The sequence below is a fragment of the Schistocerca americana genome, chromosome 3, assembly GCF_021461395.2.
Source record: "Schistocerca americana isolate TAMUIC-IGC-003095 chromosome 3, iqSchAmer2.1, whole genome shotgun sequence".
In the NCBI taxonomy this organism is placed as follows: domain Eukaryota; kingdom Metazoa; phylum Arthropoda; class Insecta; order Orthoptera; family Acrididae; genus Schistocerca; species Schistocerca americana.
Window position 1 is genome coordinate 902,875,631 of NC_060121.1, and position 15,442 is coordinate 902,891,072.

General features: G+C 47.2%; 1 protein-coding gene across 1 annotated transcript in view; it reads left to right on the top strand.

The window, feature by feature from the left end:
- The window catches only part of LOC124606489 (protein white-like), a 305,924-nt gene that overhangs the window by 186,264 nt on the left and 104,218 nt on the right, over positions 1 to 15,442 (top strand). Inside the window, exon 7 of the mRNA XM_047138470.1 lies at positions 4,122 to 4,295. Within this exon, the coding sequence (XP_046994426.1) occupies positions 4,122 to 4,295 (174 nt within the window). The remainder of the gene's footprint in view (positions 1 to 4,121; positions 4,296 to 15,442) is intronic.

Sequence of the window (15,442 nt, forward strand, 5' to 3'; positions counted from 1 at the left end):
CTGGATAGAATTTGGCATGATATCCATCAGATGGCGCTTACGGATCGAGTCAGACGTAAGAGTTCTCCAATTTGTGGAGCTCTTCCTATCGAATGAATCATCAAATTTTTATGAAATTGTAATCATTCGTTTGTCTGCACATGTGCATCACACGCACCGATTTCCGTCCCATTCGGATAATTCCTTCGTGAAGATCATGTTAACACAGATCTCATTACCCCACCATGTTCGAGATGTAATTAATTAAAAAGAAAACACACAAACGCCAGTATTTGTGCCATTAATATATGGTGCATGATTGCTTATGTTCAGAATCTTACATCTGATCAATATCTCTTAGGTAAACACTAAAACTCCACAAGACAGGCTTACAGCAAAAAGCTTTGTCATCGCCTAGTAAAACAATTTGCAGCAAAGCTTATATTTATGTGGGTATCAGGCCATCAATATGATAAACACAGCCCACAAAATATATTCACATGAATCAAATAAGAGAGTCAAGATCATTACGGAAGCGAAGAACAGAAGCGACTTTATAAGAGGAAAGTAATGCAGCGATAATATACTTTTTACTATGCGACAAATAATACAGGAAAGAAGAGAATTGCCAACATACTTGTTTTCATAGATCTGGGGAAAAAAATGGATGCCCAAACCACTTGGCCAACTGTGTGTGTGTGTTTGTGAAATCTTATGGTCATCAGTCCCTAAGCTTACACACTACTTAACCTAAATTATTAGAAGGACAAACACACACACCCACGCCCGAGGGAGGACTCGAACCTCCGCCGGACCAGCCTTGGCAAATTGCTTCAAGAGTCTGGATAACGGAACTACTATACTTGATTTCCCAAATTTATCAGCTACTCTTTCTAATATTTGCATAGATGAAGCCATCCGAAAGTGGAAGGAATGAGTGCCAGCAGAATCCTTATAAATGAGGATTTTATTAACGAACTAGTATATTCTGACGACATTACACGAATTTGAAACTCTGAATACCTACTACCAAAATCCTCCAGCTTTTAAACGTAATCGTAAAAGATATAATTCTTATACTGTATAGTAGTAAATACAAGGATACCAATCGCTATTCATGGGAAATATCCAGCCCGAAAACTGTTTTGAATGTTTCGTTCAGATGAAACAGTAGGAATATAAGCATATTTATTGCTCACAGCCTCACTTTCTTGTATGAGGAAACTGGCGCCTTTCGGCACCACCTTATGTGGTTTGAGAACGGGCGGGTCAACCTGAAACCGGTAACCACTGCACCTACAAATTATACCAGGGTTGGAACTTAAATAGTGGCAACTATGTATTCACAACCGATACAAAAGTGTTACATGTTTGCACCTGTTACTGTCCTTCAAAGTAGTCACCAGCGTTGTGTAGAACCCGTTGCCAGCGATGTGGAACTCGTAGTATACCGTTAGCAGAGCCTGTTCTGTTGATGGTGCGAATGGAGCTGTCTACATATTGTCGTATCTCTGGAACAGTTCTGAAACGAATGCCACAAAGTGGTTCCTTCATCTTCGGAATCAAATCAAAATCACAAGGGCGTAAGTCCGGAGAGTATGGTGGACGGTACAGTACTTTCCAGTCCCATCGACCGAATAGAGCAGCCATAGCTTGCGCTGTATGCGCCCTCGCATTGTCGTGCAAAATGATGGGTTGGTTGCGCAGAAAGTGTCGCCGCTTCTTTCGCAAGGTTGGTCGCAGGTGATGCTCCAAAAACGAACAATAATAGTGTGCATTAACGGTCTGCCGTGGAGGAACATAATGCGCTAGGGTAAGACCATCACCGTCGTACACGGGAATCACCATAACTTTCACCACACTGGGATCTGACGCACTTTCGACTTTCGCGGCGACCCATGGTGACATCATTCGTTGGATTGGCGTTTCAGTTATGGCTTGTGCGATATGGCCCATGTCTTATCCAGTGTCACAATACGTGGTGAGAAAGCCTCTCCTTCGCGCTCATAGCGCTCCAAGCGCGTCTGAGCAACGTCGTAACGCATCCATTTCTGCATTTCCGTCAAGTCATGCGGAACCCATCGTCATGCTTGATTTGATTCCGAAGATGAATGAAGCACTTCGTGGTATTCGCTTCAGAACTGTTCCAGAGATTCGACAGGCAGTAGACCGCTCCATTCGCACCATCAACAGAACAGGTTCTGCTAACAGTATACTACGCCTCCCACATCGCTGGCAACGGGTTCTACGCAACGCTGGTGACGACTTTGAAGGACAGTAACAAGTACAAACTTGTAACTCTTTTGTGTCAGTTGTGAATAAATAGTTGCCACTATTTAAGTTCCAGCCCTTGCATATTCATAGAACTGAGTCGGACTAAATTAAAATTAATCAGATTTGTTCAGTAATGGGTTTGCTTCGGGCTTTAAACACAGTCGTATAAAATCTCTGAAACGTCACTTCCACCATCGACTACTGGCTACTACTGACAAGGACATGAACAACGCAGCCCTGCCCGTGCACCAGACTCCTGCTCCCCTTCTGTCTTCCCACTTTCAACCCAACACCAATCTTCATCTTCATAGTTGCTACCCATGCAACACTATATTTTCACCCACATCCCTGCACCTTACAGAATACAATTTTCCTACCCAAAACGTTTTTTCCTCAGCGCAGGTTATTCAAGTTTTGGTGAAATTGCCGTGCTCCTTTTTACTAACTGTTGAGAGCCTTTTCCACTTGCTGTAAATGTCTGTTTTTTTTTCTTCTTATGCCTACCTTTCGAATTTTTATTTTTATTTATGAAAAAATAAGAAAAACAATACTGTAAATTTATGTAAGTAGCACCAAACATTCATCTCCTCTCAGATTTTAAACTATTTTTAAATTTGCATTCTCTTACCTCGTTTGTAATGTCTTTATATACTATAAACTGAACTGGAATAAAACCGCAAGCAGCTGTTAAGTGATGATTTATCCACAACCGGTTTTGCTGCGTTATTTCACTTGGATTAGCACACAGAGACGCCCCGAGCGTTCTTAGACACCGAGTCCAGCCCCATGAAGAGGGGAACACGTCAAGAAATAATAACTGGCAGAGCACTGGGACGAATAGTGCTGAGGATAAGCAACCTGTAGACGGTTGCCACGGGGGTAATACACTGGAAGCGGTCATCTGTATGGTATGCTGTATTTAGTACATTACTGTAGTTTTTATATATTATAGCATACTACTATATATAGTATATTACTACATTACATTTTTAAAATTTTTGGCTGAAGAACAGGATATTGTGACGCTGTCAGCCCTCCCCCCTTCCATATGATAACAAACAAACAGAAACATGATTAACTATCGCAAGTCTTAGCTTTCTCCGCAATGTGGTAGTGACTGTACAACACGGTAGCCTGTCCTTATAAATGTCTTATACAGATAAAGCGTAACCTCTCGTAACTATGGCCAGTTCCTAGTATATCACTGGACACTGATATCATAGCTGGAATTGGCCTATAGTGGAAAATAAACAATAATCACTTCTCTGTAAGTCCATCTTGATACAGATGTTTGCGGCATCTCGGCTGTCCAGTATGAAATGTCGAATGAAACACCTTTCAGCCATCTAAAATTTACACTTCTACACTTTTTTTTTTTTCGAACAACCAATTTCCGAGTTACATTACGCCATCTTCGGGCCGTCTGACCGGCGTGTAGGAAGATTCCCACCTCTGGTCCAGTCAAAATAGGAGCCAGCGACTGGTATCCGTAAATTTTTGACAAGGGACTGGACCACAGGCGGGAATCCTATAAGCCGGTCAGGGGACCTGAAGATGGCCTAATTCAGCGCCGAAACTTGTTGCTAAAAGAAAAAAAAAAGTTTTAGACGACTGAAAGGTGTTTCAAGCAGTAATCAGGCAATAACGAAGATGTTGGCATGACACGGGCGATACATACAGTTTTATTGTTTGTACACGAGATACAGTTTCTCGCCCCCAACGACTCTTGCTGTTTAAATAATGATTGGTATAATGGTTACCCTGTATACCAAATAAAGTCCTTTACATAGAAAACGAATATGCACAGTGGAAAGCTGTTACCCTTTGCGTTGCGGAGTTCTTAAGCAGACGATCTGCGTTGTCCTCAGGAGTCGACGCCAGCTGCGGGGGACCAGTGCGAGCCGTTCGTCGTGCAGCCGTCGCAGGCGCCGTCTCCGTACAAGGCCTCGTGGTGCACGCAGCTGCGGGTCGTCCTGTGGCGGTCGTGGCTCAGCGTCATCAAGGAGCCCGTCCTCATCAAGATGCGCATGCTGCAGACCGTCGTGAGTTTCCCACTCCCACGCAGAGATTATACGTAGTGCGACGCCGTCTTTCATACCTGCTTTCATTCTCAAAATTCATTTTCCATTGCTGCTAAGACGTTGCAACATCTCGGAAATATGAAAATGACGCCACATGTTCCTAGCACCTTACGAAATAAGCATTATTAGTATCAGTTTCAGACTAACATTTTCTTTATGAAGAAAAAGAAGTAGAGCCTTTCCACTCCAGTACTTGCATGGTGACCAACACAAAAAGTTCTACTGTCACCTCTAATAAGCTAACAGCATTTCAGGCACACTACAGTACAATTTTACTGCCGCTAACTTATATTTCGCGGAAAGACCACAAAGATAAGATAAGAGAGATTAGGGCTCGTACAGAGGCATATAGGCAGTCATTTTTCCATCGTTCTGTTTGGGACAGGAACAGGGAGAGAAGATGCTAATTGTGGTACGAGGTACCCTCCGCCACGCACCGTATGGTGGATTGCGGAGTATGTATGTAGATGTAGATTTTTACTATGGAGTTTCAGGGTACAGGACTGTGATGCTGTCTGTGCGTCTGACAGCGATCACACATTACTACCGTTCCATTTATACGACAGCAGAAAAGAAAAAAAAAATTTGAGCGGTAGTGGTTTTAGAGCAGAGGCAAGAAAGTGTCGCGGCAAGCGCCTTGGAAAAACACCGTTGCGACAGACTTCAACGGTAGTACGACTACCTGCTGATTTATGCTGCCACAAAAATTTCCTTACATACATGCCTATGTGTGTAAGGAAATTTTTGTAGAGGGTAAATTACCGTTGTTGCGTAGCACCGGCGCTGCGTTCTTCACCACCTGCAGCGTCAGTATATACACTCCTGGAATTTGAAATAAGAACACCGTGAATTCATTGTCCCAGGAAGGGGAAACTTTATTGACACATTCCTGGGGTCAGATACATCACATGATCACACTGACAGAACCACAGGCACATAGACACAGGCAACAGAGCATGCACAATGTCGGCACTAGTACAGTGTATATCCACCTTTCGCAGCAATGCAGGCTGCTATTCTCCCATGAAGACGATCGTACAGATGCTGGATGTAGTCCTGTGGAACGGCTTGCCATGCCATTTCCACCTGGCGCCTCAGTTGGACCAGCGTTCGTGCTGGACGTGCAGACCGCGTGAGACGACGCTTCATCCAGTCCCAAACATGCTCAATGGGGGACAGATCCGGAGATCTTGCTGGCCAGGGTAGTTGGCTTACACCTTCTAGAGCACGTTGGGTGGCACGGGATACATGCGGACGTGCATTGTCCTGTTGGAACAGCAAGTTCCCTTGCCGGTCTAGGAATGGTAGAACGATGGGTTCGATGACGGTTTGGATGTACCGTGCACTATTCAGCGTCCCGTCGACGATCACCAGTGGTGTACGGCCAGTGTAGGAGATCGCTCCCAACACCATGATGCCAGGTGTTGGCCCTGTGTGCCTCCGTCGTATGCAGTCCTGATTGTGGCGCTCACCTGCACGGCGCCAAACACGCATATGACCATCATTGGCACCAAGGCAGAAGCGACTCTCATCGCTGAAGACGACTCGTCTCCATTCGTCCCTCCATTCACGCCTGTCGCGACACCACTGGAGGCGGGCTGCACGATGTTGGGGCGTGAGCGGAAGACGGCCTAACGGTGTGCGGGACCGTAGCCCAGCTTCATGGAGACGGTTGCGAATGGTCCTCGCCGATACCCCAGGAGCAACAGTGTCCCTAATTTGCTGGGAAGTGGCGGTGCGGTCCCCTACGGCACTGTGTAGGATCCTACGGTCTTGTCGTGCATCCGTGCGTCGCTGCGGTCCGGTCCCAGGTCGACGGGCACGTGCACCTTCCGCCGACCACTGGCGACAACATCGATGTACTGTGGAGACCTCACGCCCCACGTGTTGAGAAATTCGGCGGTACGTCCACCCGGCCTCCCGCATGCCCACTATACGCCCTCGCTCAAAGTCCGTCAATTGCACATACGGTTCACGTCCACGCTGTCGCGGCATGCTACCAGTGTTAAAGACTGCGATGGAGCTCCGTATGCCACGGCAAACTGGCTGACACTGACGGCGGCGGTGCATAAATGCTGCGCAGCTAGCGCCATTCGACGGCCAACACCGTGGTTCCTGGTGTGTCCGCTGTGCCGTGCGTGTGATCATTGCTTGTACAGCCCTCTCGCAGTGTCCGGAGCAAGTATGGTGGGTCTGACACACCGGTGTCGATGTGTTCTTTTTTCCATTTCCAGGAGTGTATGTTGTGTTAACGCTGTTGTGTCTTCGTAAGACTTCTTTGTGTTAGCATCTGTCATCACCGAAAAACACACTAGGAAAAGTATTCTCATTATCCCGTTCAACCACCAGAGGTTATTAGCTTAATTTTCATCCAGAGATAACTTTCTTTACTGAGTTAAAAAGTCCGCACAGAAAAATACGGCATTAGTGAGAAACATTTGTTCGTTGTCCAGTGCAACGTCCCAGAATTTGTCGGTTCAAATGATTATCATCCTGTATGCTCCGGACATATCCGAATGAACAAAGACCGCATAGATATATAGTAAGGGTCGACGACTAAATAAATTTTCCTTCAGTGCGGATGCACGCCAAGTCCCATCTCTTGCGGGAATCCCAAACTGCGAGCGGGAGGTTAACAGGTGCGTAATCATACACTCATAGTGCGGAACAGGCTGGAAATTTGGATGGGATGCGAAACGACCTCGGATGGCCGAGGTAATTAAGGCGACCGCTCGAGTAAATCTGGAGATCCGCGTTCCAGTCACACCGCTGCACAAATTTCCATCTCTTGCGACTGATTCATTTCAGTTCCCAAATGCGGCCAATGTTATTGAAAATCTACGAATGCATGGGGATTTCATTTGCGTTTTCGTGTGTTCGGCTCGGCTCGAGGTGGAATTCATTGTGTATCTCCTCAGTGCGTGTGCATCGTGGAGCCTCGCTTATGATTCCTACATCTTTGTTTTGTATGACGTGCAGACGGCGGAGACGTGTTGGAGCTGTATATCCCCAAATAGGTGCCACATAAGTCATCATCATTAGTCTAATACGTGTTATACATGCAGCAATCAACACCCTCCTATTTAGTGTGCAAATGGTTCAAATGGCTCTGAGCACTATCGGACTTAACCTCTAAGGTCATCAGTCCCCTAGAACTTAGAACTATTTAAACCTAACTAACCTAAGGACATCACAAACATCCATGCCCGAGGCGGGATTCGAACCTGCGACCGTAGCGGTCGCGCGGTTCCAGACTGCAGCGCCTAGAACCGCTCTGCCACCACGGCCGGCTACTTAGTGTACTTTGCCTGTTAGTGATTGGATACAGTTATGAGAGCCTAACACACGCTTTTTGGTTTCCTCTCCAGACTCCGAGGTACATAACTTTCTCACGGAATTGTATTGGGCGTGCGTGTAGTGTAATTTGTTTGAAGTGTTTGTACATCTGCGGTTGTTTCTGTTTACGTGGCAATAGAAGTGCCTAACAGTCATTTCTTCAGCAAACGGTCGATAGTTTTGTACGCTGTCTCTAATTGTGAGTTGATGTTTGGTGCTTTCCAAACTTCCATTATGTTGGCAGTATCATCCGCGTAGATGGCTGTATCGCGTTATGTGTCAGTGGGATGTAGTTAACGTAGAGGTCAGATAATAGTGGCCCCGAGATGCTACAATGACACAATATACATTGATAAGATTAAACATTATGACCATTGCCAACGGCTAAATAGAAAGCCGCCTGGTGACGTTGTGGACACGTGACGCGGTTCAAATGGCTCCAAGCACTATGAGACTTAACAACTGAGGTCATCAGTCCCATAGACTTAGAAGTGTTTAAACCCAACTAACCTAAGGACATCAAACACATCCACGCCCGAGGCAGGAGTCGAACCTGCGACCGCAGCAGCAGCGCGGTTCCGGACTAAGGCGCCTAGAACCGCTCGACCACAGCGGCTGGCGTGACGCGGTAACAAAAGTATGTAAACGGAGCAGACACGGACGAGGTATCACTCTAAGGAAGATATTATCACGCTCTGTGAACGAGTACCTCGAAAACGGTGAAGGTGGTCGAATGTTCACGTGCTACTGCCTTGAGAATCTTCGGAAAGAGATAAAAGGACAGTTGTGACTACTTTTAGGCGCTGAATGGTTAGACGTCAACGACTCCCCACAGAACGTGGGGTTTAGAGGCTTGTCGGCTCTCTAAAGTAGGATAGATGGTGATCTGAGGCATCTCTGCCGAAAGAACACAATGCTGGTGCACGAGCAAGTGTTTTGGAGCACACCGCTTATCGCACGTTGTTGAACATCGGGCTCGGCAGCAGACCACTCCTACGTGTTCACATGCTGACCCAACGACATCGTCAGTTTAGATTGCAGTGGGCACGGGACCATCGGGATTCTATCGTCGATGAATGGAAAAGTGTCGGCTCTTCGCGTGAATCAAGTTTTCGCTACACTAGGTCGATGATCGTCTCCACAATCCCCGTCTGCGTGATAAACGGTCGCTCGGAACGTGTAGCGACCCACGAACGTAGGTTGGTGGGAGCAGTATAGAAACCGTTCTCCTGCGCTTCCATGGGACCTGTGGTAGCAGGTAGAACTGCCCTTGTCTCGGAGCCAGAATCGTGCTACAGTGGCTTGAGGAGCATTATAGTAAAGTCACGTTCACCACCAAATTCGCTGAATGTAAATTCTGTGCAACCCGTCTGGGTCGCTATCGGATGCCGTCTCTCTGCATACAAATCAACTGCCCTTTATTTACGCAAATCACACGACCTGTGCGTAGACATCAAATACCACATGCCTCCAAAACCCTACCAACAAAATGTCGGATCCCAGGTACACAGAATCAGTGAAGTATCTCGTTCCAAAGACGGACAAGCAAGCTAGTTAGCATGTGGTCATAATGTTTTGGCTCAGCAATGTATACCACGTTGTGCCGATTGTTACCCCTGCACATCAGTGTTGAAAGTTTCGTTTCTGAGATATGAGTCCATAAGATACACGAGTCCGTCGGGTAAACGGTCGTTATTGAGTTTTCGGATGAGACCATTGATCAATCGCTGGTCGAAGGCCTTTTCGAAAACCAGGAACACAGTCCCCGGTGCCTCCTTGAGAACAGCTCTATAAAATAACTCACTAATGATCACGAAATCGCTGAGAATAGAACTGAAAAGATTTATTGCCTGATGAGGGTGATATGGCGCTCTGAGCGAGGAATTATTTTGGTGGCGCGCTCCTGTCACTCATTCTTACACGAACTTCCCAAAACTATACTTTATGTGCTAAAACTATTGTGTTTAAATATCTACAAATATTGCAACAAATACACAGTGAAACGATTACAACACCAAGAAGGAGCCGTGCGACATAAACGAAAGTTGGTAGGCGTGTTCCTACGTATGAAAGATGAAGTTTAATAAAATTTCGCGCTATTCGAATAATAGTAGGCCAGTAGTGCCACTATGAGGATGTAAATCAGGTTTGCTTGAAATACACGCTGTACAGTCTTGAGCGCTAGTTGCCTTTGAGGGTGGATATGCTGAACTGATTTTCGTCAAGTATGTCTTTAAGGCGACAGAAACGCCAATCTTAAGAGCTCACTGGGTTTGAACAAGGTCGTGTAGTAGGAGATGTATGTCCCTTCTGCGATGGATTGTAGCCACTGTAAACGCCTGCTGGCAGCAGTGGCCACGACACCGTGTGATTGCAAGAGGACCGGGACGATCACATGACACTACGGAGACGGAAGACAATCGTGTTAGACGTTGGCTCCGGCGCACCGTACTGCATCTGCAGCAGCATTTTGAGCAGCAGTTGGCATCACAATGGCGCAATGAACTGTGACGGAATGGTTACTTCAAGAACAGTTCCGAGCCACACTCCATGTAGCCTGCGTTTCACTCAGGCCAAACCACCGTCGCTTGCCACTTCACCGGTGTCAAGTGAGAAGGGATTGGAAGGCAGGGTGGAGATCTGTTGTGTTTTCCGATGAAAGCTGGTTCTGCCTCGGTGTTAGTGATGGCCATGTGCTGGTAACAAGGAGGCCACCTGAGGGCCTGTAACCCTTCTGTCTTCTTGTTTGAAACAGCGGACCTATACCTGGATTCATGGTCTGAGGTGCGATTTCGTATGGCAGAAGGAGCAGTCTCGTGGTTATCCTACACAGCAGGACTGTAAATTTGTACGTTAATATGGATATTCGACCTGTTGAACTGCCATTCATGAACAGCATTTCAGGGTGTATTTTCCAACTGAATAACGTTCGCCCATATTCCGCGTTGTAGGTCAATATGCTCTACATGTTGCCTTGACTTTCTCTATCGCCAGGTCTGTCTCCAGTCGAGCACACATGGGACATCATCCGATGACAAACCCAGCATCAGCCGCAATCATCATTAACCACCCCTGTACTGACCGACCAAGTGCAACAAGCATTGAGCTCCATCTCATAAACTGACTTCCCGCACCTGTACAAAATAATTCGTGCACATTTGCATGCTTGCATTCAACATTCGGTGGTTACATCTATTATTAGTATACCAGCGTTTCACTTTTGCAAAGAGTTTTCTCCAGCCACATTAACCTGTGATCTTGCAATGTTAATCACTTTTAAATATGTTAACTGGGCAAATGTATTCACAAAATCTCATTGCTCTTCATAAATTACTTTTTGGCGCTTTTTCCCGTCAGTGTATGAATGGTCAAAAGTCTTTTCTACACAAGTTACTTATCATTTGACACCATCCTCACTCCCACACCCACTCGCCCCTTTTCTATCGTACTCATTCACCCGCGTCAGTGTTCGCTATTAAGTATGATACACACTGCATAGAAATGAGCTCCCCAAGCGGGTGCTACTAAGATGTGACGTCAGTTGGGGGCTTCTGAAACCTATGTCATTGATTTGCCTCCATACAGACCTAATACATGAGCCGTGCTGCAGCTTGCGTCGGTGCCGTTTGTAGGTTTCCGTCCTCTGTTGGAGGCCAGACCGTATCGTTTAGTTGACATGGTAGCGGTTGTTTGACTTCTTCTCTTGATGACTGGTGCCGCTTGGTTTTGCAAGCATTGCCTGTCTGCTAGTGGCAGCAGAAGCGGTTATCGACATGTAGTAACTGTTGCCCTATCTTTGGGGCGACGTTATTGTTCTTCCAGAGCGGTGTCAGTGTGGGGTTCGGTTGGGGACTCAGGAGGAGCGAAGTCCGCGCAGTGCAAGAACACGCTGGGACCGCTGGCTGCGCGCATGGACTGCCGGACAGAAGGGCTGTGGTCACGAGGGTGCAGGACCTCGTCGTGAACCGGATCCTGCGAGCCTTAAGTCGAGTGCATTTTGATTCAAGTATAGAAACTAGAGTCCTGCATGACCGACTAAGCGAGCACAAAATACGGGATGGGGCGAGCACACCCTAACTGGATAGGCTGCCCGCACTAGTTCTAGTGACCGAGCATAGAAGCCGTGACCGCATACGTAGCACGTAACTTCAAACACATTACACGTGTCATTATCCGTGTGAGACTGCAGCCAGTACGGGCTTCTCATTTGTGGTGTGTCTCTCTCTCTCTGTAATCATGCAGTGCGAGGAAGCCAGTGCAGTAAAACGTAAGATTGAAACCAATGTTTATACATTGAAGAGACGGGAAGGTCTATAAAGCCAAGTATAGACCATATTTTTGTTGGTCGTAGATGAAAACAGTGCGTCTACTGGGTACGTATTGTGCATAAACTGCTCCACATTATTGTGTTTCCAATCGGGAACCACTCATTTAAAGAAACACAGTTGCAAAAAACCTCACAAAGATACAGCTCTTTCATGGATACAGGCAGTAATAAAAAACAGTATTACAGCAAAGCGTGTTGCAGTGTCTGCGAAAGATATGAGACCTTTTAATGCTGTTTGCGGTGAAGGTTTCAGAGAACTTGGCCAAGCATTAATACATCTAGGTGCGCATTATGGAGAAGTTAACGTGGCAGATGTCATGCCACATCCAACTACTATAAGCAGACATGTCAAAGAACAAGCTGATGTTATACGAAACAGCATAATGCCTTCTGTTATTGCAGAAGTTATTAATAAAACATGTGCTGCGACAGTTGATATGTGGACTGATTCGCATAATCAAGTGCACTATTTGACGCTTACAACACATTACATTAACACAGATTGGTCTCTTGTGATCAATGTTTTATTTACAACAAAATTCCCGGACGTTAGGAAGACGGGGGTGAATATTGTAAAAGAAAGTGCTCTATGAATTTAGCTGTGTTACGCACCCGCTCTTGGAAACGTTACTTTTGTATTAAAAGAGAGAGAGAGGGAGACAGAGATAAATACATTGTGTGTGTGTGTGTGTCTGTGTGTGTGTGAGACAGAGAGATAGAGAGAGAGAGAGAGAGAGAGAGATGCTTTGGATTTGTACAGTACAGTGCAGCGAGCCGGGGCGAGGCGAGGTGAGACGTTGGCGGTGACCGGTCATGCTCGGTTATCCGCGTGTCCGGAATCCGGACATCAGACTTGGGGCGAGTACGTGACCGAGCCGAGTCGTGTGGGGTCGGACACTAGCGACTCGGTCCCCCCGTCAACAGACGAGCTGTGACCGGTCGAACATTGAGCGTTGCAGCACTCTACTACACTCCTGGAAATGGAAAACAGAACACATTGACACCGGTGTGACAGACCCACCATACTTGCTCCGGACACTGCGAGAGGGCTGTACAAGCAATGATCACACGCACGGCACAGCGGACACACCAGGAACCGCGGTGTTGGCCGTCGAATGGCGCTAGCTGCGCAGCATTTGTGCACCGCCGCCGTCAGTGTCAACCAGTTTGCCGTGGCATACGGAGCTCCATCGCAGTCTTTAACACTGGTAGCATGCCGCGACAGCGTGGACGTGAACCGTATGCGCAGCTGACGGACTTTGAGCGAGGGCGTATAGTGGGCATGCGGGAGGCCGGGTGGACGTACCGCCGAATTGCTCAACACGTGGGGCGTGAGGTCTCCACAGTACATCGATGTTGTCGCCAGTGGTCGGCGGAAGGTGCACGTGCCTGTCGACCTGGGACCGGACCGCAGCGACGCACGGATGCACGACAAGACCGTAGGATCCTACGCAGTGCCGTAGGGGACCGCACCGCCACTTCCCAGCAAATTAGGGACACTGTTGCTCCTGGGGTATCGGCGAGGACCATTCGCAACCGTCTCCATGAAGCTGGGCTACGGTCCCGCACACCGTTAGGCCGTTTTCCGCTCGCGCCCCAACATCGTGCAGCCCGCCTCCAGTGGTGTCGCGACAGGCGTGAATGGAGGGACGAATGGAGACGTGTCGTCTTCAGCGATGAGAGTCGCTTCTGCCTTGGTGCCAATGATGGTCGTATGCGTGTTTGGTGCCGTGCAGGTGAGCGCCACAATCAGGACTGCATACGACCGAGGCACACAGGGCCAACATCCGGCATCATGGTGTGGGGAGCGATCTCCTACACTGGCCGTACACCACTGGTGATCGTCGAGGGGACACTGAATAGTGCACGGTACATCCAAACCGTCATCGAACCCATCGTTCTACCATTCCTAGACCGGCAAGGGAACTTGCTGTTCCAACAGGACAATGCACGTCCGCATGTATCCCGTGCCACCCAACGTGCTCTAGAAGGTGTAAGTCAACTACCCTGGCCAGCAAGATCTCCGGATCTGTCCCCCATTGAGCATGTTTGGGACTGGATGAAGCGTCATCTCACGCGGTCTGCACGCCCAGCACGAACGCTGGTCCAACTGAGGCGCCAGGTGGAAATGGCATGGCAAGCCGTTCCACAGGACTACATCCAGCATCTCTACGATCGTCTTCATGGGAGAATAGCAGCCTGCATTGCTGCGAAAGGTGGATATACACTGTACTAGTGCCGACATTGTGCATGCTCTGTTGCCTGTGTCTATGTGCCTGTGGTTCTGTCAGTGTGATCATGTGATGTATCTGACCCCAGGAATGTTTCCCCTTCCTGGGACAATGAATTCACGGTGTTCTTTTTTCCATTTCCAGTAGTGTAGAAACGTCCACTATTGTGAGATCTTGCGATTCTCCAGTGACTTTGGTTCCTGTTGCTGCTTGTAGTGTTGCCGAGGTGAAGAGCAGCGAGTGGAATGCTTATGGAAAGCGGATCTCGTTAGCTTTCCTAGACTTCTAATTACCATTCATTGGTTTGTTACTATTTTTTAAGTCCCACCTGCTTTATTTTTGCTGCCTCCGTGGCTGATAACGCCCCGGTTACCTGCCCTGAGGGTTAGTGTATGTAACGGCAGTGTACATTTCCTCGCCTTGCCGCTGTTGTCCTGTGAAGCGTGTAGTTTTGACAGCTTTATTGATTGTAGGTTGGTTGGCGATTCTTCAACTCTGGTGGTAGTGACACCTTTCTCGTTCTGGGCGCTGTAAGCGTAGTATTCTGACGGCGGAGTCCAGACCGCTGGTTCCGGCTTTGGCGTATTTTTTACATCTTTGCATTTGGTTTATTGGACGTCAGGTAGCCTCAGCGAGATTATCATTAGTAATACGCTGGACTGCCACTAGTCTGAGTTACCATCTCGAGAAGTGAATGCAACTCTTGGATGCCTATCTCATCACTCGTGAAAGTGTTATTTTTCTGCCGGACCTACTCCGCGGACGATTCCTGGTGCACCGTCTGTGACTGGCCCTTATGTTTTATTATTGTATTGGCTGTTTAGTTGTATATTTCTATTTTTTTACATAATTGCCATTCTTGGCGTTACAGCAAGTTTAAGTGATTGTGCTACCAAGTTTACCATCATTTTGTCTCAACTGTTTGGTGATCAGTTACTTGTCCTTTCAAACTAACCTTTGCTGTCGTATTTGCTGTTTTACTGTATGTTTTTTTAATTCTATGTATAATTGCCATTCTTGGCGTCACAGCAGGTTCAAATGCTTGTACTACCAAGTTTACCCTCATTTTGTCTCACCCGTTTGGTAAACAGTTGTCTGTCTTTTTAAATTAACCTTGCTATTGCTACTCAGAGGTCGATTCATGGTGCACAGTCTGTGACTGGCCCTTATGCTTTGTTATTGTATTGGCTGTTTAGTTGTATTATTCTACTTTT